General features: G+C 31.5%; 1 protein-coding gene across 2 annotated transcripts in view; it reads left to right on the top strand.

Annotated features, from left to right (window-relative positions):
* The window catches only part of LOC134686957 (uncharacterized), a 29,750-nt gene extending 7,363 nt beyond the window's left edge, over window positions 1–22,387 (top strand). For both annotated transcript variants that reach the window (XM_063546839.1, XM_063546840.1), the window contains exons 2-8: window positions 6,148–6,307; window positions 7,833–7,896; window positions 8,375–8,536; window positions 11,052–11,161; window positions 12,419–12,756; window positions 14,977–15,188; window positions 18,152–22,387. In XM_063546839.1, the coding sequence (XP_063402909.1) occupies window positions 6,237–6,307; window positions 7,833–7,896; window positions 8,375–8,536; window positions 11,052–11,161; window positions 12,419–12,756; window positions 14,977–15,188; window positions 18,152–18,652 (1,458 nt within the window). In that variant the 5' untranslated portion in view covers window positions 6,148–6,236 and the 3' untranslated portion in view covers window positions 18,653–22,387. The remainder of the gene's footprint in view (window positions 1–6,147; window positions 6,308–7,832; window positions 7,897–8,374; window positions 8,537–11,051; window positions 11,162–12,418; window positions 12,757–14,976; window positions 15,189–18,151) is intronic.
* The last annotated feature ends 3,243 nt before the right edge of the window (window positions 22,388–25,630 follow it).

Here is a 25,630-nt window from a genome sequence, read left to right as displayed (position 1 = left end):
TAGACAACACAAAAATTTATAAATAAAATTTTAATTAATGCATTTTCGGACTGATAAGGTGAACAAATTAAAGTACAATTGTAAAGACAATATGTTGGTGTACTCTTATTTACCTTTTACTCTCTCTGCTATGACTAGGTTTATACGATGTGTGAATTCTCGGTTCTGTGGCAATACTTGTAGATCTATGGCTTGTTGAAAGGTAAATTGTTATTTGCATGTCGGTATTTAACCACGCATCTGGGGCACACCTTGACAGGTGTGACTGTCTATTCGGATCAGTGTATTATAAAACAAGGGATCATTTAATACACAAATTTAAAATACATATTCAAGCTGGTGACATATAAAAATAGATCGCCGTGGAATTATTTAATTATATTTGGTGCTATTATTTATTTGATTCAAATAAGTTAATTTACTTAGAAATGCACAGTTTTCGTTTTAAGACGGGAAACTTAACTCATGTGTCAGAATGAAATGATATACACCTCTTGTCCTTGTTTTATGTTTCATAAAAAAGGGGAACTTAGAAAATAGAAATAGCTTTACCAAAGCATTTTGATTGTCCTTTATTAGGCAAAAAAATGTACGAGAACACTTACATTTAGACTTTTGAAAGCCATGTATTAATTAATATCTGAAACTATCTGAAGATAACTCTACCGAAACGGAATATAAAATGTACAAATATAAAGAAAAAATACTTGTGTACTTATAGGAAACCAAATGAAAGTTTTCCACAGAGTCGTCTGCTCTTGACCAAGGTATTTAAACTTTTGCAAGTTTACCTGTCCTATTGAATCAATACAATAGCTATTGTTCTTGGTGAAGTTTATTCACTTGGACATTTAAATTTCTTCTAGGAGAAATCTATCACTCATTGATTAATTTGCCTGACCAAAAAAATATCTTCTTTGTTGATTGAAATGCATACAACTATAAACTCACATAAACTGCATGTGATACAGTATTTATTCAATATCAATGATATTTTTTCAATCTGTTCAATTAAGCACTGATTTAATCAGAGTTGGGGTAATTGTAATTGTAATTGATTACAATTTTCAAAGTAATCAGTGTAAGTATTAATCAGCCTCAAATCTGATTACATGTAATTTAATTTAATCAATTACTTTTCAAAATAGCCTGTAATCCTGATTACATTTTGATTACATTCTGATTACAATGAAAAAAATCTAAAACTGTGTTAATGTCAATAAATGATTTTTTCATTATTCAATTTGGTAAATATTCTTTTTGTTTACTTAAAGCATGCTTATTGATTTGCATACTTCAGCAAAAAAATAAAATGTTTCAGTATTGAAAATTCATCATTAGCCAAAGCAAAGACATATACTACAATTATATGTCTCTGGCCTTTGAAAAAAGATATTGTACATATATTCACAAATTACAGATGTACTCATATACATTTGATAATAACTGTTACATTCAAGTAATACTTTTCATTATAAACCCTGAATTATATTCTTTTGTTAAAATTGTGATTTTTGTCAACTTTGAATTGACAGGTAGGAGACCAATTAAGGTTTGTTTTATTGCAATTACCAATTGAGCATAGCTGTAGGGCAATACACATGATATAGGATAAAATTTATTTGATTAGCACAAATTAAATAAAAGTTGGAAAAACATGTTCAAAATAAACAAATTTTGGTATGGATTTGGACTGGACATGTAAAATGCAATGATTTAAGTACTTATAATTTGTTTACTATATGATGTAACAATTCTATTAAAAATTTTGCATAGTTTTTAACTGGTAACTTTATTTCATTCATATTTTAACTTCCATAAATTGCACCTTGTAATACACATACAGTCTTGAAGAGATCAGAAGACAAGTTACAGCAAATAATTCATAAAAACTTTATTCATTATTTCAGTCAGAATTATTCAGAGACCATTGGCGATAAATTGTGATAGGTCATAACCAATGACACAATGTGCATGTACATGTATATATACATTGAACTTTTGTGGTTTATATTATTGATGAAAATTGAAGTTACCATTTTATAATAATTAAAAAAAATCCTTTTTCAAAACTGCTATACCTTTATTATTGTAATTTGGATGAAGAGTTGTCTCATTGGCGCTCACACCACATCTTCCTATATCTATATACTAGCTATATTAAACATTTATTCATTGACATCAAAAATGTAATTTTATTTATTCATTTTAATCAGATGTAATCATGATTACTTTGCCAATGTAATCATTAATTTAATCAGATACTTTCAGAAATGATGTAATCATTAATTTAATTTAATCGTACAATTGACAAAGTCATTGTAATTTAATCAATTACATTGAAAGTAATCGGACCCATCTCTGGATTTAATCATAAAAAGTTTATTTCTAAAAAAAATTTAACTTCTACATGCATTTATGTTTCAAAGAATCGGCATGTTTTTCGTCGTTCTTCAGTTATAAAGAATACATTTATGAAGACCTTTATTTAAACATTATCATTTCAAGTTTTTATTTGTGAACAGACTAAAAAATAGCAAATTTTAAAAGGTAAAATGTTGAAATTTGATCAGAAATCAACTTTTAATTTTTAAATCAGTGTTTATATCAAACAAATTGAAAATGTGTTCTTGATTGAATAAATACAACATCACATGCAGTTTTATAATTACTTATTTGTACATGTATTTCCATCATTAACAGTTCAATTTTTTGTTCAGCTAAATTAATCAGTGAGTGATAGATTTCTCTTGCAAGAAACTTAAAGGTCCCATCAAATAAACGATACAGAGAACAATACCTGTTGTATTTGTTAGATTGGACAATAGAACTTACAAAAGTTTAAATCGACAGGTAACTTGCAGGTGAATCTGTGGAAAACTAAGATAGGGTTTGCTATAAGAGATTTTAAAAAATTGACAGGAAATGTAAGGATCTTCTTGGAATGGAATCGAAAAATTACGAATAGATATTATTTTCAAGTGTGAAAAACGTCAACCAATTTTATTCACAATCGGGAACATCCTTATTAAAACAATCTTCGTCTCACAACGTATAATTATACTTAAATAACTATTTGACCAACGATGTTTAAAAACAAAAGACAACAAATTTAATTTCATCTTCTCCTATTTTTAAATGTAAATTATAAGTCTGTTCATCTGGCAAGAATACCCCTAAAGTGGACAAGCCGTTTATTCTTTAAATTGCTGTCATTGAATATCAAGAAAAAAAATAAATCCCGAAAATGATTTGAAACTTTAATATTCAATAGTTTTCCAAGAAAATATTTACATCCCTCGGGGATTATTAGTGTACGTTCAGTTGCATATATATTACATGAATGTCGGAACAATTGTGATGATGACGAATTTCTTCCTTTATTCGAGAACAATCTAAATGATATATAAATCTATGATTTTACTATGTTCATAACTTCGATGAACCAAAGCAAGTTATATATGGATCTCTATTTAAATCAAATTGTTTCTTTTCTTCTTCTTCTTTTGGTATACAATAATCTTTCGAATTCGTTGGTATATACCTGAACTAGTCTATTTACAAAACTTTTACCCCACTTTACACAAAAAGTATGTTTCTTGCTTATGTTCAATGTATACAAGTATATATTTTAAATTGCGTTCTTCCCCAACTTTCTACCCAGGCGTATAACGAATTGTCGACAAGTGCATACATTTTTGTCGAGCCTTCGACTTTAGTTGAAAAAGCGAGACTAAGCTATCCTACATTCCGTCGGCGGCGGCGTCCACAAATATTCACTCTGTGGTTAAAGTTTTTGAAATTTTAATAACTTTCTTAAACTATACTGGATTTCTACCAAACTTGGACAGAAGCTTGTTTATGATTATAAGATAGTATCCAAAAGTAAATTTTGTAAAAAAAAAAATCCATTTTTTCAATATTTTACTTGTAAATGGACTTAGTTTTTTCTGCGGGAAAACATTGCATTTTCATCTGTGGTTCAAGTTTTTAAAATTTTAATAACTTTCTTAAACTATCCTGGGTTTGTACCAAACTTGGACAGAAGCTTGATTATGATCATAAGATAGTATCCAGAAGTAAATTTTGTAAAAAAATAATTCCATTTTTTCCATATTTTACATTTGAATGGACTTAGTTTTTCTGCAGGGAAACATTACATTCACTCTGTGGTTAAAGTTTTTAAAATTTTAATAACTAACTTAAAACTATCCTGGGTTTGTACCAAAATTGGACAGAAGCTTGTTTATGATCATAAGATAGTAAACAGAACGTACGTGTAAAGTCTGCAGTTAAAGTTTTTAAAGCATTGATAAGATTCATAAACTATGCTGTATTTTTACCAAGCTTGGACAGAAGCTTCTTACAATCAAAAGATTGTATCAAGAGGAATATTTTTATTGATTTTTTCCCTCATTTTTGTTGAGCCTGCCATTTACAGCAAAAGTAGGCGAGACACTGGGTTCCACGGAACCCTACAAATTTTTTTAAATCAATATTTCTGGTATGTTCCAATCTGTCCTTTACTATTGACAAAGAGAATATATTACATTTTCCCAAATTAACCCTTGGAAAAAATATGTAAATAGATTTTTTTTCTTCAATTTTTTTTTTTATAAATAATATTCTTTACATCAGAAATGTTATTTATAAACAAGCGTATGAGTTAAGTATATAATGACTAGTGTATTATATCACTTTCGGACACGCAAGACAGAGATGTATATTATACATGCACCTGATAGTTCAAAATGTAAAGTTATAAGTTATCGGTCGTGTACACTGATCAATACCTACAGAAGTGAAACGATGCATGAACTTGCAAGCCTGACAGGAAATCGCTTGAATACCTGGACGCGTCACCTCACACCCCTCACATTACCTTTGAGAGTAATACCTTTAGCCATGCTAGTGATCAGATGAGGGAAGATCCGAATTTATTTGAATAATGTTTATTACTTTAAAGAATTATGAACGAATTAGATTTTCGACAACAATTTTCACGGAACACTTATTTATGATTTATGAAAAGGAAGGTTGGGATTGATTTTGGGAGTTTTGATCCCAACATTTTAGGAATTAGGGGCCAAAAAGGGCCCAAATAAGCCTTTTCTTGGTTTTCGCACAGTAACTTTAGTTGAAGTAAATAGAAATCTATGAAATTTTGACACAAGGTTTATGACCACAAAAGGAAGGTTGGGATTGATTTTGGGAGTTTTGGTCCTAACAGTTTAGGAATTAGGGGCCAAAAAAGGGCCAAAATAAGCATTATTCTTGGTTTTTGCACAATAACTTTAGTTTAAGTGAATAGAAATCTATGAAATTTAAACACAAGGTTTATGACCATAAATAGAAGGTTGGTATTGATTTTGGGAGTTTTGGTCCCAACAGTTTAGGAATTTGGGGCCCAAAGGGTCCAAAATTAAACTTTGTTTGATTTCATCAAAAATTGAATAATTAGGGTTCTTTGATATGCCGAATCTAACTGTGTATGTAGATTCTTAATTTTTGGTCCCATTTTCAAATTGGTTTACATTAAGGTCCAAAGGGTCCAAACTTAAACTTTGTTTGATTTTGACCAAAATTGAATCCTTGGGGTTCGTTGATATGCTGAATCTAAAAATGTACTTAGATTTTAAATTATTGGCCCAGTTTTCAAGTTGGTCCAATTGGGGTCCAAAATTAAAATTTGTTTGATTTCATCAAAAATTGAATAAATGGGGTTCTTTGATATTCCAAATGTATGTAGATTCTTAATTTTTGGTCCAGTTTTCAAATTGGTCTATATTAAGGTCCAAAGGGTCCAAATCATAATGTGACATAAACCTATGTTGTGTCAACAATTTAATCACAATCCACATTTAAAGCTGTATCAAACATAAAAGTTGTGTCCATACCTGTCCCATCTGTTCAGGGTTCTACATCTGCGGTCGTATAGTTCTGCGCCCTGCGAAGCAACTGGTTATAATCTATTACAAGAATATTCTCTAAATGCAATTAGACTGATTTAACCAAACTTGGCCATAATCATCATTAGGGTATCTACCACATGTACATAAAATGTGTCTGACAACCAGGATAACTGTCTGTGATAAAAGTCAATTTCCTCTGTCAATTTTACATGCTTTTCTTTTTATTTGATTACAGATTTATAAGGATTTAGCTGGCAAAGGTTTAAAATTTTCAGTCATGGAAAAATGTGGAACTTGATATTAACAAAATGGTGATGGAGTAAAATGGCCATGTTTCGGAATGTGTTTGGAGGTTGTGTATCTGATAGGAGTACAGAGGCCATGCGTCGTCAAAAGTAGGTTTGATGCTAACAAGGTTATTTTAAATTTTCTCCCCAGGACTTTGTTGTAAGACAATTATTAGTATGCAACATTCAAGAGGGACGAAAGATACTAGAGGGACAGTCAAACTCTGAAATTGAAAATAAACTGACAACACAATTGCTAAAAATGAAAGCGACAACCAGACAAACAATAGTAAACATGACTCAACATAGAAAACTAAAAAAGCAACACGAACACCACAAAAAACTGGGGTGATCTCTGATGCTCTTGATTTGAAGGGTAAGCAGATCCTGTTCCACATGTGGGTCGTGTTGCTCATTTTATAACAAATCCAGTAAATAGACTAATTCGGTAGGTCTCATTTATGAAAGGGAAGGGGATTGTAGTTACCAAGTTACTTATTGACCTCTAACATTATAATGCTGTGTCATGTCTAACATTATAATGCTGTGTCATGTTTAACATTATAATGCTGTGTCATGTCTAACATTATAATGCTGTGTCATGTCTAACATTATAATGCTGTGTCATGTTTAACATTATAATGCTGTGTCATGTCTAACATTATAATGCTGTGTCATGTCTAACATTATAATGCTGTGTCATGTCTAACATTATAATGCTGTGTCATGTCTAACATTATAATGCTGTATCATGTCTAACATTATAATGCTGTGTCATGTTTAACATTATAATGCTGTGTCATGTCTTTGATGAACTGTTGTTTGCACAATAAAAAAATGAAAAATAGATTACAGATGTCAACTTGGTGAACAATCACTAATCAAATACTCTGAAATTACAATAATCAATCTTGAAATTTTGTTCATTTCATAATAAATCCCAATGATAAGTGCACACAATAATTTCTGAATTAACAGTTAAAGATTTTTAGAGTGCAGTATCTTATACATGATATGATGCAGGTTGTAGAAAGAGGCAAAAGATACAAAAGGAAATTTGGTTTCCGTTCTCTTACTTAATTTTGCCTCAACCAAATGTTATGAGTAACAGTTTAAGATATGCTTAATGCTTATTACCACAAAACACAGATCGATTTTGAATATCGGTGTTGTCACTTTTATCGCTCTAGAGTGATGCCCCTTTACGCATGGAAAAATTGCTTGATTATTCGTTTCTGTTCTCTAACTTTAGTTTGCTTCACCCAAATGTGGCATCACTATCACTGTTCTAAAGTTATGCCCTATTAAAAATGAAAAAAATGCTTTCTTTTAGTTGTTGTTCTTTAGTTTGTCTCAACCAAATATTATGAAACATAAACACATGTACAATGCTTACTATGTACCACAAAACTCAGTTAAAGTACAAATTTGGGTTGTGTCCCTTTTACAATACTTGATTTATGTCCTTTTAGAACATTATATGAAAGTGTCCAGACGCCTCCATGGGACACAGATGATGTATATGTGTCCCATGGAGGCTTCTGGACACAGTCCTCATTTATTTTAAAACAATTGCTTGTGACAAGCTTATATGCTCTAGTCACAACTGTTGATTAATTATTTTTGATTACAGATTAAAGTTTGGAGTTCCACTGCACATTGCTTTAAAGAATGGATATATACCTGTTTCACTAGTTGTAAGTATTGGTCATTTTTGTTATCATTTTGGTCCAGATATGGATTCTATCATGTCCACACTTTGCTTTCAACATTTTTTCAAGGATCTGACAAAATTAATTCAACTATCAATTCTTGATACTTTCTCATCTGTCAATGAAATTACTGCATTCAAAATTTTGAAGGGTGTGTACAAATACATAGGGTTAAATCATATCTAATTTTAGATTTACATTATTTTCTTTTGAACATAAGGGGGTTTACTAAGAAGTATTTCATCAAAAATTGAATTCTTGAGGTTCTTTGATATGCTAATTCTAGCATTATGTACTTGGATTTAAGACATTGGACCATATTAAATAGGTTAATGTCCAATTTCTGTTTTAATCTTAATGATGGGCCCAAACTTTTTCAACTGTTCAGGGTTTGACCTCAGCAAGAATATCTGGTTTGTTTTATATTTGCATTGACGTATACCATAGTTTTTTTCCTTTTTAGGAACTTTTAGTCTACATAGCACATGAAGGAATGTTTACTGCAGACTTATTTAGACGTCCTGGAAATCCTGGTGACACAAGAAGAATTGTAAAGAGATTGTCGGAGGGCAAACCTGTTATTTTCCAAAACTATAATTTGTATACATTAGCATCAGTTGTAAAGGTAACTGTCAATCACAGCTGATACAATTATTCTTTTACATTTCATATTATGAAACTTATACACAATGCTTATTACCACAAAACACATTTCACGGATCAAGTGTGAATTTTTGTGGAGTCACTTATACTGTTCAAGAGTCATGCCCCTTTACAAATTGAAAAATCGCTGCATTTTTTGTTTCCGTTCTCTTACTCAAGATTGCCTTTATCAAATGTTAACATAGGACTTGTTGGAAATACATACTAATGTATTATGGTTTTCAACCTAATACAGAAAGCCTTATTACTTTATGAATATGAAAATATGAATTTAAAGCAAAGGTCAAAATCTAGAACATCAAATTTACCTATGATCTTGACCTCAATTTCAAGGTTATAAACCGAAGACCCCAAATTAAAAGACCCTAGATTATATCCATTGCTGATGATTTATGTCAATTAATGTACAATTTTTAATATAAGAGGGGAAAAAATTCCCATTTAATGTTGATGTTCCAGACCGTACAAGTATTTGGACCGTACACGTACGGTCTGATTAATATTAAGAAGTTGGTCAAGTTTATTAGATACAAATGTTTATAACAGATCAACATATCTTATATCTCAAATTGATATAAAAAGTTCAATAGTAATTGAAATAAAAATGTAATATTTTAACTATTTGAAAACAAAATCACACTGATTTAATCTGTTAATCTCCTGTATTTAGCATGTCAGTATATTTCAATAATTGCAGCCCATTATGCTCCTTGTAATTGAAGTTATCAGGAGAAAACATAATGTGGGAGGACAACAGTTTTAGAATATTTAGGAACTTTACAAAAAATGCATAGTCATAGGAACATGCATGAACAAAACTTGTTAATGTAAAACAAATATGACGTTCCTTGTGGAACCAAGTCTCACCTTGGGCCAGAGTAGCAAAATAGGATTCACGGATATAAAATTAAACAAATATTTAATTTCAATTGTTCGCTTATTTACTGAATCCATCTCATTGTAATAATAAGAATTTGTGTAACTAAAAATACAGATTATGATGAATATTTGTTTAAATTTAACCCATATGATCCCAAAACATGTATAATCAGCTGGACAGTAAATGTATACTCATACGGTCCGACCATATGCGTATGGTTGGACCATACAAGTATACGTATAGTCTGGACCGTATGCGTACGGTCCAAATACTCATATGGTCTGGAACATTTACACACCCTTTCAACCAAAATTTTATGATTTTATAAAGAGAAGTGAGAATAAGCAAAAATCAAGAGATTAGAATCTGACCCCTAGCTTCTTTTTTTGGACCAAGGACCTCAAATCAAGATACCCTAGGTCTGTATCACTTCATGAGTTACATTCATATATCACTTATGTCAAATACAAAAAGGGAAATAGCTCTCATATAGAGACTCCAAAGAAAAGTTGAAAGACCTAATTAATTTTGATGATGAATTATTTACTTGTAAGTGAATTATTTCGTCTTCATTGAATCCATATTATTGTAAACTTCAATTTAACCCCTTAGATAGAGATAGTTTACACATGTGACATGATTTATGTGTATTCCATTGTTAAAAGAAAAGAATGTCAACATTAAAAGTGAAACAAAGGTAAATCATATGGACTGATTCGATCAAAAAAATCATTCTTATACAGTTAAATTCGACAATTAACTAATTTTTTAACCCATTAACCTACAACATGAAATCAAACAGACATAGAAAAAATCCATTTGCAGGAGGTCCATACAATGTATCTATTTATATTTATGTAAATGTTCATATCATATTATGTGACCGTAAGTAGTTTTTGGGGTCATCTTGATAGATATTTAGATGGCATCTAGACTACAATGCACACAAAATTCTGATATATATAATCTAGTATATGCATTGTTAACTGTTTATTTGAGACTTATTATTATAATTTATTTAAATATATTTTTAAGTATGTTCTAAATCAAACATGAGTTTTTGAGTCAAATAGCTAGTGTTCCTTAATAAAGGGATTTTATAGATATTAAAGGGTTAAATTAACTTAGATATACTTACCACAATTTTCAATTTTTGTGATAAAAACATCTTCTTATAATTTATGTGAAAATCACAACATATTCTATATATGAATAGTAAATTATTCAAATGAACGTATAGTAATTTGCACTGAATTCACTATAACTCTACTTACAGTGAATTTCATTAAATATTTATTGCATAATACACATGTTTCTGCAACAAGAAATTTCTACCTGTGTAAAATGCTAGGAATTTTGAATTCATGTTGGGAGATTGAAAGAAGATTTTTGGTTTTAACCTATTTAACTGATAGCTGCTATAATTAGTTATCAAAGGATCCTGGATTATACTTTAATATGCTAGACACACGTTTCGTCTTCATAAGACTCATCAGTGACACTCAGATCAAATTAGTTATAAAGCCAAACAAGTACAAAGTTGAAGACCATATATATTTACACAATCAGTAAACTGATTTGATTTCTATTTGTACAGAAATTTTTGCTGAGACTTCCAGGTGGTATATTTGGTCCTGAAGGTGAACATACACTTCTACATGTTTTAGCCATTGGCCATAAAATGGAACAGTATGAAGCTGTACACAAGTAAGATACCAATGTTTTGCATGTTTTTATAGAAAATCTGTAATCCAATCAACAAGATTCACCTCATAAGGTACATCAATCACATGGTGTTAACAATTTGGGTTGAACAGGTCAAATTTCACCTGTGATTTTATAATGCACAGAAAAGATATAATATGTCATTTAAAACTTTAGCAATTTACAATTTTGATTACGGAAAATTTTAGCACCACAGACAAAAAACATAAATAACAGTACCGGTAGGACCTTTACCACCACAGTAAAAATTTACTTCGCTGGCCAGCAGTGCTTTAAGGGCCAGCGAAGAACACTGAATTATGTCAAATTGTGAGCTGTTAGTTTACATTCAAACTTACTTAACAGGAATACACAGCTCATTCTCAGAGTCCAAATCTAAAAGTTACCAACAATGTATACAATAAAAGAAAGCATATACATGTACAATGAATTTTATCTTAAGAATGTGCAACTAAAACCTTTTCAATGTCTATTTTTCTTGAAAATAAGCTAACTTACTTTAAAGCCAATTTTATCAAAATAAATGCACCATACATTTATTGGACAAGTCAAAATTTAAGTTAAGTCTTATTACTTCCAATATTGTGATTTATAACCATATAGTCCAATTGATAATTAAAGTCTGTAAATATGCAATTTTTTCTCGCTTGCTCACTATACTTTAAAAATGGTTGTTTCTTTTCAGTTTTATAACTTTTCCATAAACCTAAGGTGATTAAAATTTATTAGATTTTATTTAAAAACAAATAAGGATAGGGAGTTACTCAGCTATCAGCAAAATTTATGAAAAAAACCATATGAAATCTTCGGATAACTCATTTGAAGTATATGCTTATATGTGCAACAAAGGTTGTGGCACAAAATGGCCTAAAATATCATAAAACATCGAAACGGTTACAATTTGGTTCGTAAATGGAATTATTTCAAAAGTATTGATGCTAAATGAATGAGTTCTTTTCATAAAAGTACATAATATTTTCCAAAGTAAGCCCATTTTAGGCATTTTGTCAAAATATGATGATTTTGTGCAGTTGTCAGACCTAAAAGCTTAAGAAACACCTTGGCCGCCACCTACGATCCAAAATATTTTTTGTATACAAAAGATTCAAATTTTGATATAGAACTCCTCAATATAAAAACTTTTAACCCTTCGTGAAACTTCGTCCTTGATTGGAGGAGCTTTGGTTGACCTGTTTTAGGCTGAATTTTTACATATGACTATCTTTTATGATTTTACAGGTTTATATCATCATTAAAAGTAAGTCATCAGCATCTGATTTCACTTTTGTATGGAATATGGTTTACAATGATAAACAACTGTGACATAAACTTTATGACTGTAGAGGCATTATCACGCAGTGTGGCGGGTAGTATGTTTCATACCTGTGCAACTAATCCAGCCAGGGTGGAAAAAGCCAGTAGAATAATGCAATTGCTCATTGAAAATTTTGGTGTAGCTGGTATGTTTGGACAAGAGAACATAGAATATTTTGCAGAAATTACCAGCACAGAAATGCATATACGTGAAAAATTTAAGTGTCAGTTTGTTTATTCTCCTCCAGAGGACTCATTTTCAAGTAAGTAATACTTTTCTCTAATTCTTTGACAATTTATACCTTTCTGCACTCGTATAAAAAAAAAATTCAACGTGTGGTTGTGGTGATCTCAGAAGATGATTTGATGAGAATAAGGGTCATAACCTTAATCGGCTAAATCAATGAATCAAACTATGCAAACAGGTGTTCATGAAACTTTGTGAAATGTGGAAGGCACTCGAAGGGGACTTTTGTTTAACAAAAAATGAAAATTTATTTTTTAATAATTAGAGAGACAGATTCCTACACATTTACTGGTGAATTATTGGATTTATCCAATCTCGATAGTTAAATTGATAATCTAACTATCTTTGATAATCTAACTATCTTGATTGGATAAATCAGAAAATCCACTGGTATCAATGTAGGAATCTATATACCGTATAAATATCTTCTTATTAGCTTACTGCTTTGTATGTGATTAAAGAATGGTCTATCTAAGAAACATTTATGGGTGTGTACAGGTATAGAACCACTGATTTAGGGAATGGTCAGAAAGAATATACAAGAATTTATTACATCTTTGTAACAAAATAGTTCCTAAGCATAGGCCTAACTTTTAATATCTAATAATATTTTGGTAATAATAGTATCAGATAAAATAAGGAATGTATATCATTTTAGAAATATTGATTTAGGAATAAATCTCTGATAATTGTGCATGTTGAAAATTTGTGAAATAGAGTTACAGGTATGTTGAATTTCATTTCCCATGGAGGCTAAAGCAAGAGATAACAATTAAAGATTTTGTCATCAACAATTAGGTTCAGTCTAAAATAAGAGAATGTTATAGACCTCAGTAACTTTGTCACACCATCATGGAATTTTTATGTACAGAAGCTTGTTCGGATTACCTCCCTTACACTACTTTTAAAATATGTTTAAAGAAATGTTGTATATTGTCTTGAGGTGATTAGCTATCAATTTATTGTTAGAAGTTACTATTATAAGCCATGATTACATATGTCATATTCTATTTTTATACTTTTTTAATGTATTTAAATCATAAATGGATATTTATGGTTGCAAACTGCTTTGGGAATTTGAATTGAGATTATGACCATATCTATAGGGAAAGAATGTTTTCTTGAAAAAAAGGGGGAGGTGAAAAAAATTGGTAATGTGGAGGGTGATTTTTCTAATTTTTAACGGGATGACAAAAATGTTGGTTATTGATTTGGGGATGTACGGCGTCGGTCGGGCGGGCTGCAACCAAATGTTGTCTGTGCATTTACTCATGAACTGTTGATTCAAAGTTTTTAAAATTTTAATATGTTGTTACTGACAACAAATTGAAAGGTCAAGTTCAAGAATGACGATTTTGACTTTTATGGTTCAGGAGTTATGGTTCTTGAAAGATTGAAAAATGACGTTTCCAGTCGTGTCCGTGCATTTACGCATAAACTGTTAAACCAAAGCTTCCCAAATTTAATATGTTGTTACTGGTGACAAAATGAAGCTCAAGTTCAAAAATGACGATTTTGACTTTTACCGTTCAGGAGTTATGGTTCTTGAAAGATTGAAAAATGGCAATTCCATTCATCAATGTTCATGTTGTTGCATTTACTCATGAACTATTCAACCTAAGCTCTTTCAAATTTTAATATGTTGATACTGATGACAAAATGGAGGTCAAATTTGATATTGATGATTTTCACTTTCACCGTTCATCAGTTATGGTTCTTGTGATATTACCAGGACACAAATAAATATTAATAAATCCGGTTTGCTGTCTTGTGACAGCCTCTTGTTAGTAATTAAAAAGAAAATTCCTTCAAAATGTTTTCCCAAAAAATTTTTTTGTTTTTTTTTTGGGGGGTGGGGGTCAATTAGCAATAGCATAGTGTATTGCACAAAAGCAAAACATTGAATATGAATTCAAATCATATAACCAATTCTAAGTTCTTTGACTACAGTTAATCTCTGTTAGAAACCTATTATGTGTCAAATTTTTAATTACTATCCAAATTCAGACCTGTATCAAACATTAATATTGTGTCCATTTTTGCCCCAATGGTTCAGAGTTGGACCTTTGAGTCGTATCTAGCTGGGTTAGGCGAAGCAATATATTGCACATTGTTAAAAGTTGTTATTGTTAATTGAATACATGAAGTTTCTCAAATCAGAGTCATATTTGGCGTCTGTCTCATTGGCAATCATGCCAGACCTTCTTATTTTACATTGTACATTATTACTTTTTAGCTATATTGGAAGATGGATTTAATGAAATGTCTCAAATGCATTCATCAAGAGAGCATGTACATGAACAGGATGATGATGTTAAAATGTCTGAGAGTGGATCACCAGAAATGGTTCGATATATTGGTATGAAATCTATGGCACGACTACATGCTGTCTCAACTATTTCTGCACCTGAAGTGTCACTGGTTCCATCCCCAGGACTCATTAACAAGGTACAACTAAAGTATTAAGGTTATACCTAACACTGCAGGGAGATTACTCTGTAAAATCAGGCAAATGTTTTAATCATGTTGTACTGTTAAGGAAAAATTAGCGTTCTCAATGATCAAAATGAGTGTTTGTCACACTGCTATATATCCAACCAATTTTTTCCAAGAAAGTGATTGGTTCAAGTTTTTTGAAATCTTTATATTTTTTTCAAACATACAGACATATGAAAGACAATATTTTGTCAAAATTTTATGAAAATTAAACTAGCTAAATTGATTTTAGTCAAGATGTTGGGTACCTCCTTAAATCCTAGATTTGCATTATTTTTACATTTTATAAAGAAATAATAGATACATGTATAAGCATTTTTTGTCAAAATTAATTATTTAGCGACCTAAATGAAAAATATGTGGTCTCACTAAAATAGTGATCAGCAGAAATGTAAGATTAATAAAGAAGTCAAGCTTTATAGGAGTTATCTGCTATAAACCTAACTTTTATTAACATCCATTGACCCAAAAAAAGACTTCACTCTTCACATGGGAAAAATATAGTTTGAATCTTTCCAAGGGTTAAATCTTTAATCTGTATGCAAAGTTTAAATTATAAATGGAAAATGGTTTTTTTATACGACCGCAAATTTTGAAAAAATTTTCGTCGTATATTGCTATCACGTTGGCGTCGTCGTCGTCGTCGTCGTCGTCCGAATACTTTTAGTTTTCGCACTCTAACTTTAGTAAAAGTGAATAGAAATCTATGAAATTTTAACACAAGGTTTATGACCATAAAAGGAAGGCTGGTATTGATTTTGGGAGTTTAGGTCCTAACATTTTAGGAATTAGGGGCCAAAAAGGGCCCAAATAAGCATTTTTTTGGTTTTCGCACTATAACTTTAGTTTAAGTTAATAGAAATCTATGAAATTTTGACACAAGGTTTATAACCACAAAATAAAGGTTGGGATTGATTTTGGGAGTTTTATTTCCAACAGTTTAGGAATTAGGGGCCAAAAAAGGGCCCAAATTAGCATTATTCTTGGTTTTCGCACAATAACTTTAGTTAAAGTAAATAGAAATCAATGAAATTTTAACACAATGTTTATGACCACAAAAGGAAGGTTGGTATTGATTTTGGGAGTTTTGGTCCCAACAGTTTAGGAATTAGGGGCCAAAAAGGGACCCAAATAAGCATTTTTCTTGGTTTTCGCACCATAGCGTTAGTATAAGTAAATAGAAATCTATGAAATTTAAACACAAGGTTTATGACTATAAAAGGAAGGTTGGTATTGATTTTGGAAGTTTTGGTCCCAACAGTTAAGGAAAAAGGGCCCAAAGGGTCCAAAATTAAACTTTGTTTGATTTCATCAAAATTGAATAGTTGGGGTTCTTTAATATGCCGAATCTAACTGTGTATGTAGATTCTTAATTTTTGGTCCCGTTTTCAAATTGGTCTACATTAAGGTCCAAAGGGTCCAAAATTAAACTTAGTTTGATTTTAACAAAAATTGAAACCTTGGGGTTCTTTGATATGCTGGATCTAAAAATGTACTTAGATTTTTGATTATTGGCCCAGTTTTCAAGTTGGCCCAAATCGGGGTCCAAAATTAAACATTGTTTGATTTCATCAAAAATTGAATAATTGGGGTTCTTTGACATGCCAAATCTAACTGTGTATGTAGATTCTTAATTTTTGGTCCAGTTTTAAAATTGGTCTAAATTAAAGTGCAAAGGGTCCAAAATTAAACTAAGTTTGATTTTAACAAAAATTAAATTCTTGGGCCTCTTTGATATGCTAAATCTAAACATGTACTTAGATTTTTGATTATGGGCCCAGTTTTCAAGTTGGTCCAAATCAGGATCTAAAATTATTATATTAAGTATTGTGCAATAGCAAGTCTTTTCAATTGCACAGTATTGTGCAATGGCAAGAAATATCTAATTTCACAATATTGTGAAATAGCTAATTTTTTTTAATTAAGAGTTATCTTTCTTTGTCCAGTATAGTAAGCAAGAAATATCTGCAATAATTTTTTTTAATTGGAGTTATCTTTCTTTGTCCAGAATAAACTTAAATCTTTGATATATACAATATACAATGTATATTCACTTTTTACTACCAACTGATAAATTTAAATAATCTTTACCATTCAGTGATAACAAGCAGTTTTTTTACATCATGTATTTAAATGAGTAGTTATTGTTGCAAACTCCATTAGAATATTTTAATTGAAATTAGTTTTGGAATAAGGGAAAGGGGGATGTGAATAAAAAATTGGGTTAAATTTTTCTCATGCGAAATTTCATAAATAAAAAGAAAATTTCTTCAAACATTTTTTTGAGAGGATTAATATTCAACAGCATAGTGAATTGCTCTAAGAGAAAACAAAAATTTTAAGTTCATTTGAATACATTCATTCTGTGTCAGAAACCTATGCTGTGTCAACTATTTAATCACAATCCAAATTTAGAGCGGAATCCAACTTGAATGTTGTGTCCATACTTGCCCCAACCGTTCAGGGTTCAACCTCTGTGGTCGTATAAAGCTACGCCCTGCAGAGCATCTGGTTTCACATGAAACAAATTAGTTACTCTCTATAAAATTCTGAACTAGGGGATACTGATCTTCAATTTTAATCAAAGTGGGTAAATGTTGAGGATAACTAATAGAGGAGCAGCTGCACACAAACTATATGCCCTCCATTATTTTGTCATTGATTATGGACAGATGAATGGACATAATGAAGCCCTCATTACACCTACTGTTGCTTCGGGGTGGTGAAGTAAATATCAACTCCTCCTACACTTGACATATTTAAACTGAAAGGATCTTCAAACTCTTTTTTGAGTATTTTACACAAATTACAAAACAGCAGTACAGACTATTTGAATCAATTATTTAAGGTACATTTGTATTAATCATAAATATTTTTAAATTGCTTAATATTGTGTAAAATTATTTTATTTGTAGAGACCAAAATCATTTGAAGATAACCTAAATGAAACTGCTGAAATACAGTCGTCAAGGCCTAGCATAAGTAGATTTAATTCTGTGAAGCGTAAACAGCTTGAACGTTTAAGACACAGGTCTGACTGGTTTTTAGGACCAAACTCATGCACAACTTTAGAACAATCACAACAACAAGAACTTATTTCAGTGGGAAATGAACACCAAGTGCTCCAAGCAAAATCATCAGGGAATAGTGTAACTAAGGCATCTTCTGAAGGGACTGGACTAGATTTACATTCGGATAATGACAGTGTATTTTCTGAATCAAGTCGTAGTGAATCGCCAGCATCAGAACCTGCTAGATCCCAATCAGTAAGAATTATTCGTGATATAATTCATAGTGATACTTTAGAAGATGTACAAATGTCAGAGACAGGGGAAATTAGGAATGAAGATATGGCAGTAGGAGACTCAGACATTTGCTATTTTGTGGTTGAACATAAGTATGGTGATACAACATAGTCCTAGTAATGTCGTCTTTCTCAGGACTTCACCTGTCATTATTGAACATTGCAATTTTTTAACTAGAGTATTTAATACCTCCCTTTCAGCTAACATGGCCAATGAGAGCTGTTGTTTTTTAACTATAATATTTAGTACCTCCCTTTTCAGCTAACATGGCCAATGAGAGCTGTTGTTTTTTAACTATAGTATTTAGAGCTTCCTTTTTTCAGCTAACATGGCCAATGAGAGCTATTTTTTTTTTTAAATTATAGTATTTAATACCTCCCTTTTCAGCTAACATGGCCAATGAGAGCTATTGTATTTTTAACTAAAGTATTTAATACCTCCCTTTTCAGCTAACATGGCAAATGACAGCTGTTGTTTTCTAACTATAGTATTTAATACCTCCCTTTAAGCTTACATTGCCAATGAGAGCTGTTGTTATCTCATGGCATTTGTCATCTAACATATTATGCTCTTTAGATTGTCTCCTCAGCAGCTACTTTAATCAAACTTAGTCAGAATTTTCGTGTGTTTTGTAGTTTTCTATAAATTTTATCCAAGGTCTTTGCTTAACCAACCAACATGGTTTCCACAGTTTAAAATAGAACATAAGGGTAAATCGCAAATAATAGTCTTTAATCTATATAGATGATATATTATTATGTTAGATAGATGGATTGATTGATTTATTGTTGGTGTTTAACACAACTTTTAAGCAACCCTTATAGGCTATTTTGTGGCAGCCATTTTTTTATTGGTGGAGGAATCTTGAGTGTCCTGACCTTTGATAGAAAAGTTGACAATCCTAGTCAATTGAAAAATTGACAATCCTAGTCAATTAAGATTAGAATTGCATGCTTCAGCACGAGCGGGGTTTGAACTCACAACCTCAATGTTGACTGGCTATTAATAACAGTAGTAAAACTACTTCAACAACTTGTCCACTAAGGCCCCCGAATGTCAAATAGATCAAACAGAATAATCTATATGATTATTTTCCTTAATTGATAGTTTTGAATGAGCCAGAAAGAGGACACGGACAGAAGATCTACAAATTTGTCAGATAATTGAAACCATCATTGTATTGAAAGAAGCTTTAGATAATCAAAAAATAATTTGACAAATTAAAGTCATTTCAAAAGACCACTTTCGAGTTCATCCGTCACCTGAAAAAACTCGTCAATTATACGCGCCTTTATCACCGTCATTTGTGCGTTAGGGGCGTTGTCACTTCCATTCCATTGTTGAGGGAGTGGTTGGAAAACTAAAATTCTACATTGTACGAATTATCCGGCAAATTTAATTCTCAAAATTGACAACCAGCACTGCTGTCATTAGGGAATCGTCATTAAGTACCTACAGAGCAACCATTATTTCTAGTTTATCCTGCACAATGACGATCACTAAGACGCTTGATGAACGTAAATAGTGCAGAGATACAGGCGACCCCCTCTATCTGGTAAATGACGTCATAAAGGTGCGTATAATTGACGAGTTTTTTCCGGTGACAGATGAACTCGAAAGTGGTCTATTATCTTGGAAGCAAGAATGAATAGACACAAACTGTGAACAGAAAAAATGATAAGCAACATAAGAGCACAAAAAGCTGATATTACTGAAACCATCAATTACTGGAGTTGAAATAACGTGATTTTTTTTATTATCTTTATTATATTTATGAGTTATCTTGGTACAGTCAAAAGAAGAAAGCATGTCCTTCCTTTTTGTTGTGTATACAGATGTGAGTGGGTTTGATCCCCAGCATGGTTGAACCGAAGACTCCTATTAGCCATTATAGCTGCTTCTCCACTAAGCAAGCTAAGTAGGAGCAAAGACCTGTTATCTTGGAGTCACCACAGTGATCCTGCAGACCTTGTGAACTAGCATTTTAAATCTGGCTTAGTTGGTAAGTCATAGCCAAAGCATTGTTCATATTCATATCCCATTACATGTTCTTATTCTGATATCCATGTTATCAAGGATTTCTACTCACGTATGTCGGGTACTTGTTTTTTCCTCTCTTTTCATTCATTTTTTATCATGTGGAATGGGAGACATATCAATTGAGCAAAATGATTAGGTCCCCCACAGAGTCTATAATATAAGTTTTTCATTGTTTCAACTGCTGACATACAACACACATTTAAGCAGGCACAATGTGTTTTGCGAGGTACATTATAGAAATTCATCTTTTACAATTACTATACATTTTTGTACCATCGTTTTCCAGTGGCAGCCTAACCTAAAAAATCCAGTTATATTCTGCTCAATACAATCTCTACATTAAGGCTTGAATTCTTAGAATTTGTTGCAGTCCAAATTTTCAACCTTTTCTCCTCTATTACAAGACTTACCTTTTGTATTCATTGGTAATTTTTAAGCTCACCTGACCCAAAAGGTCCCTTTTAGCTTTCCTCATCACCTTGTGTCCGTCGTCGCTCATTGGTCAACTTTTACAAAAAAACATGTAACTAATGGGTTTATTAAAACCAAACTCTAGTTTAGATCATATATCTAATGACCCAACCCATTAACCAAGATGGCAGCCATGGCTTAAAATATAATATGGGGGTCAAATGCAGTTTTTATACAACCGCAAACATTTTTTGGTGTGTATAATGCTATGATGTCTTCTAAATCCGAAGACACATTTTGGTTTACGAATAATAAATTTAATGAAATTTTACAAGAAGGTTCAATACCTTTAAAGGAAGGTTGAGATTGATTTTGGAGGTTATGGAATGAACATTTAAGAATCGGGGACCAAAAACTAGCATTTTTGTAGATTCTGGACAATAAGTGTGCTGGCCCAAATAGAATTAAACTAAGCCACATTTTTTAAAAGGAAATTTTGATGGAAAAATATATCCGATGACCATGTCATCCAATCAACATGGCTGTCATGGCTAAAAATAAAACTCTATTGGAAAATTGTAAAAATAATTTCAAATGGTCAGAACTTGGAAACTAATTTAAATAATGGTAAGGGGTCTTCAGTTACTATTGTAATACTACAATGATATGACCTGCTTTAAATTTACCTTCTGTCCCAAATAAAACTTAACTTGGTTTTAACCTTATTTCACATAATTTCCAAAATCAGGAGAGTGACACAGGCTCTTTAGAGCCCCTAGTTCTTGTCATGAACATGCATGAAGTTTTTGCTACTTGATGTTAAAGCAAACATTTTCAATCAATCAAACTTGTATATGCCAACCAAGAGAAATATAATCTGATTTATTAATTTCTTTTCTTTTCTTTGGAACCACTGTTTTGCAATTTCTCATGAAAATTTCTACCACAATATTTTTGAAACCATCTGTAAAAACTGTTATGAAAGGAATGTAGAAACTGTGCCCCACTGTCCCAATTCTTCGAAAAAGTATGTTCTTGCCCACTTTATTGAACATCTTATTTGAAGTAATCATTTTTATTATTTTATACTAAGTAGGTTTGTTTGCATGTAATAAAGTGTTATTGTGTTGATGTAGTTATATGTAAAATGGTTGAATAACAGAATTTACACGTTTCCTTGCCAGTTTCTTTATGTTAGTGTGTCCAAAATTTGTGCTAATAATATTTTTTATGCCCCCGTCATAGTGGAGGGTGCATTAAAGTTTTGCCATTGTCTGTCTGCACATCGGTACATCCCAAAAATGGTTTCCGTTCTCAAACTTTAGTTTGCCTCAATTAAATGTTATGGAACTTGTACACAATGCTTGTTATCATAAAATACAGATATAATATGAGTTTTGGTGCCTCACTTTTATTTTTCTAGAGTTATACCCCTTTACAAATGGAAAAAAAAATGCTGAATTATTTGTTTCCGTACTGTTTAGTTTGCCTCGACCAAATGTTGTGAAACTTATATGCAATGTTTATTACCACAAACCACAGATCAAATTTGAAGTTTGATTGGGTCACTTTTACAATTCTTCATATAGTATAAATAAGATCGTAGATACATACAAAAACATTCAAGTAGACCAAAAAGATAGCCGACATTGATGCAAATCTGTAAATCATATACACAATGTAAGTCACAGTGTTATCATATGCAAGGTACAAATTAGAATATTGAACTGGAAATTATTAATTGAATCATCAATGTGTCCCAGCCTTGAAGAACTGTCGTCAGTAAAACCTGTACTTGTTCTAGCGACTGGTATATTTGATATTAAAAATCCAACCTGGAGAATACTGAATACACAAAGAACAGTGATACTTTTCAGTCACGCAAGGGACTACAAAGAGAGAGAAAGTGTTGTGTTGTGTTAAGCTTGCAATTGGGATGATAGATAGCAAGTCCTAACATGAGAATAAAATTGAGAAAGGAAGTGTGGAATGTGTCAAAGCGACAACAACCCGACCATAGAGCAGACAACAGCCAAAGGCCACCAATGGGTCTTTAATGTAGTGAGAAACTCTTGCACCCATAGGCATCCTTCAGCTGGCCCCTTAAAAAATATGTATACTACATGTAGTACAGTGATAATGGACGTCATACTAAACACCAAACTATACTCAAGAAACTAAAATTAATAAACAAAAAAGACTAACAAACCCAGTGGCTCCTGACTTGGGACAGGCGCAAAATTGTGGTGGTGTTAAACATTTTTATGAGATCTCAACCCTCCCCTAAACCTCTAGCCAATGTAGAAAAGTAAACGCATAACACAACGCACATTAAAATTCAGATCAAGAGAAGTCCGAGTCCAATGTCAGAAGATGTAGCAATTGAAAATAAATAAAATTACAATACATTTGTAATACATAGATTACAACAGACTACTAGCAGTTAACTGACATGCCAGCTCTAGATGAATCGGACAACCCATTGTTAGGTTGCTGTCCCTGAATTGGTAATTTTAAGAAACTTGGTTGTTTTTGGTTATTATCTTGAATATTATTATAGATAGATTTAAACTGTAAACAGCAATAATGTTCAGCAAAGTAAGATCTACAAATAAGTCAACATGACCAAAATGGTCAGTTGACTCCTTTCGGAGTTATTGCCCTTTATAGTATATTTTAAACCTTTTTATACGACCGCAAAATTTGAAAAAAATTTCGTCGTATATGCCTATCACGTTGGCGTCGTTGTCTGCGTCGTCGTCCGAAAACTTTTAGTTTTCGCACTCTAACTTTAGTAAAAGTGAATAGAAATCTATGAAATTTTAACACAAGGTTTATGACCACAAAAGGAAGGTTGAAATTGATTTTGGGAGTTTTGGTCCCAACATTTTAGGAATGAGGGGCCAAAAAGGGCCCAAATAAGCATTTTCTTGGTTTTCGCACTATAACTTTAGTTTAAGTTAATAGAAATCTATGAAATTTTGACATATGGTTTATGAGCACAAAAGAAAGGTTGGGATTGATTTTGAGAGTTTTGGTTCCAACAGTTTAGGAACTAGGGGCCAAAAAAGGGCCCAAATAAGCATTATTCTTGGTTTTCGCACCATAACTTTAGTTTAAGTAAATAGAATCAATGAAATTTAAACACAATGTTTATGACCACAGAAGGAAGGTTGGGATTGATTTTGGGAGTTAAGGTTTCAACAGTTTAGGAATTAGGGGCCAAAAAAGGGCCCAAATAAGCATTATTCTTGGTTTTCGCACAATAACTTTAGTTTTAGTAAATAGAAATCAATGAAATTTAAACACAATGTTTATGACCACAAAAGGAAGGTTGGTATTGATTTTGGGAGTTTAGGTCCCAACACTTTAGGAATAAGGGGCCAAAAAGGGACCCAAATAAGCATTTTTCTTGGTTTTCGCACCATAATGTCAGTATAAGTAAATAGAAATCTATGAAATTTAAACACAAGGTTTATGACCATAAAAGGAAAGTTGGTATTGATTTTGGGAGCTTTGGTCCAAACAGTTTAGGAATAAGGGGCCCAAAGGGTCCAAATTAAACTTTGTTTGATTTCATCAAAATTGAATAATCGGGGTTCTTTGATATGCCGAATCTAACTGTGTATGTAGATTCTTAACTTTTGGTCCCGTTTTCTTATTGGTCTACATTAAGGTCCAAAGGGTCCAAAATTAAACTTAGTTTGATTTTGACAAAAAATGAATTGGTTGGGTTCTTTGATATGCTGAATCTAAAAATGTACTTAGATTCTTGATTTTTGGCCCAGTTTTCATGTTGGTCTAAATAGGGGTCCAAAATTAAACTTTGTTTGATTTCATCTAAAATTGAATAAATGGGGTTCTTTGATATGCCAAATCTAACTGTGTATGTAGATTCTTCATTTTTGGTCATGTTTTCAAATTGGTCTACATTAAAGTCCAAAGGGTCCAAAATTAAACTTAGTTTGATTTTAACAAAAATTGAAATCTTGGGGTTCTTTGATATGCTGAATCCAAACATGTACTTAGATTTTTGATTATGGGCCCAGTTTTCAAGTTGGTCCAAATCAGGATCTAAAATTATTATATTAAGTATTGTGCAATAGCAAGTCTTTTCAATTGCAAAGTATTGCACAATGGCAAGAAATATCTAATTGCACAATATTGTGAAATAGCAAATTATTTTTTTAATTAGAGTTATCTTTCTTTGTTCAGAATAGTAAGCAAGAAATATCTAATTGCAAAATATTGTGCAATAGCAAGATTTTTTTTTAATTAGAGTTATCTTTCTTTGTCCAGAATCAACCTAAATCTTTGTTATATACAATATACAATGTATGTTCACTTTTTACTACCAAATGATAAATTAAAATAATCTTTACCATTCAGTGATAACAAGCATTTTTTTTTACATCTTAATATTTTATGATGCATTTAAATGAGTAGTTATTGTTGCAAACTCCATTAGAAATTTTAATTGAGATTAGTTTTGGAATAAGGGAAAGGGGGATGTGATTAAAAAAATTGGGTTCAATTTTTCTCATTTGAAATTTCATAAATAAAAAGAAAATTTCTTCAAACATTTTTTTGAGAGGATTAATATTCAACAGCATAGTGAATTGCTCTAAGAGAAAACAA

This window comes from Mytilus trossulus, chromosome 10, assembly GCF_036588685.1.
Source record: "Mytilus trossulus isolate FHL-02 chromosome 10, PNRI_Mtr1.1.1.hap1, whole genome shotgun sequence".
Taxonomy (NCBI): Eukaryota; Metazoa; Mollusca; class Bivalvia; order Mytilida; family Mytilidae; genus Mytilus; species Mytilus trossulus.
Note: the sequence above shows the minus strand (reverse complement) of the source record. Positions and strands in the feature narration are given on the sequence as shown.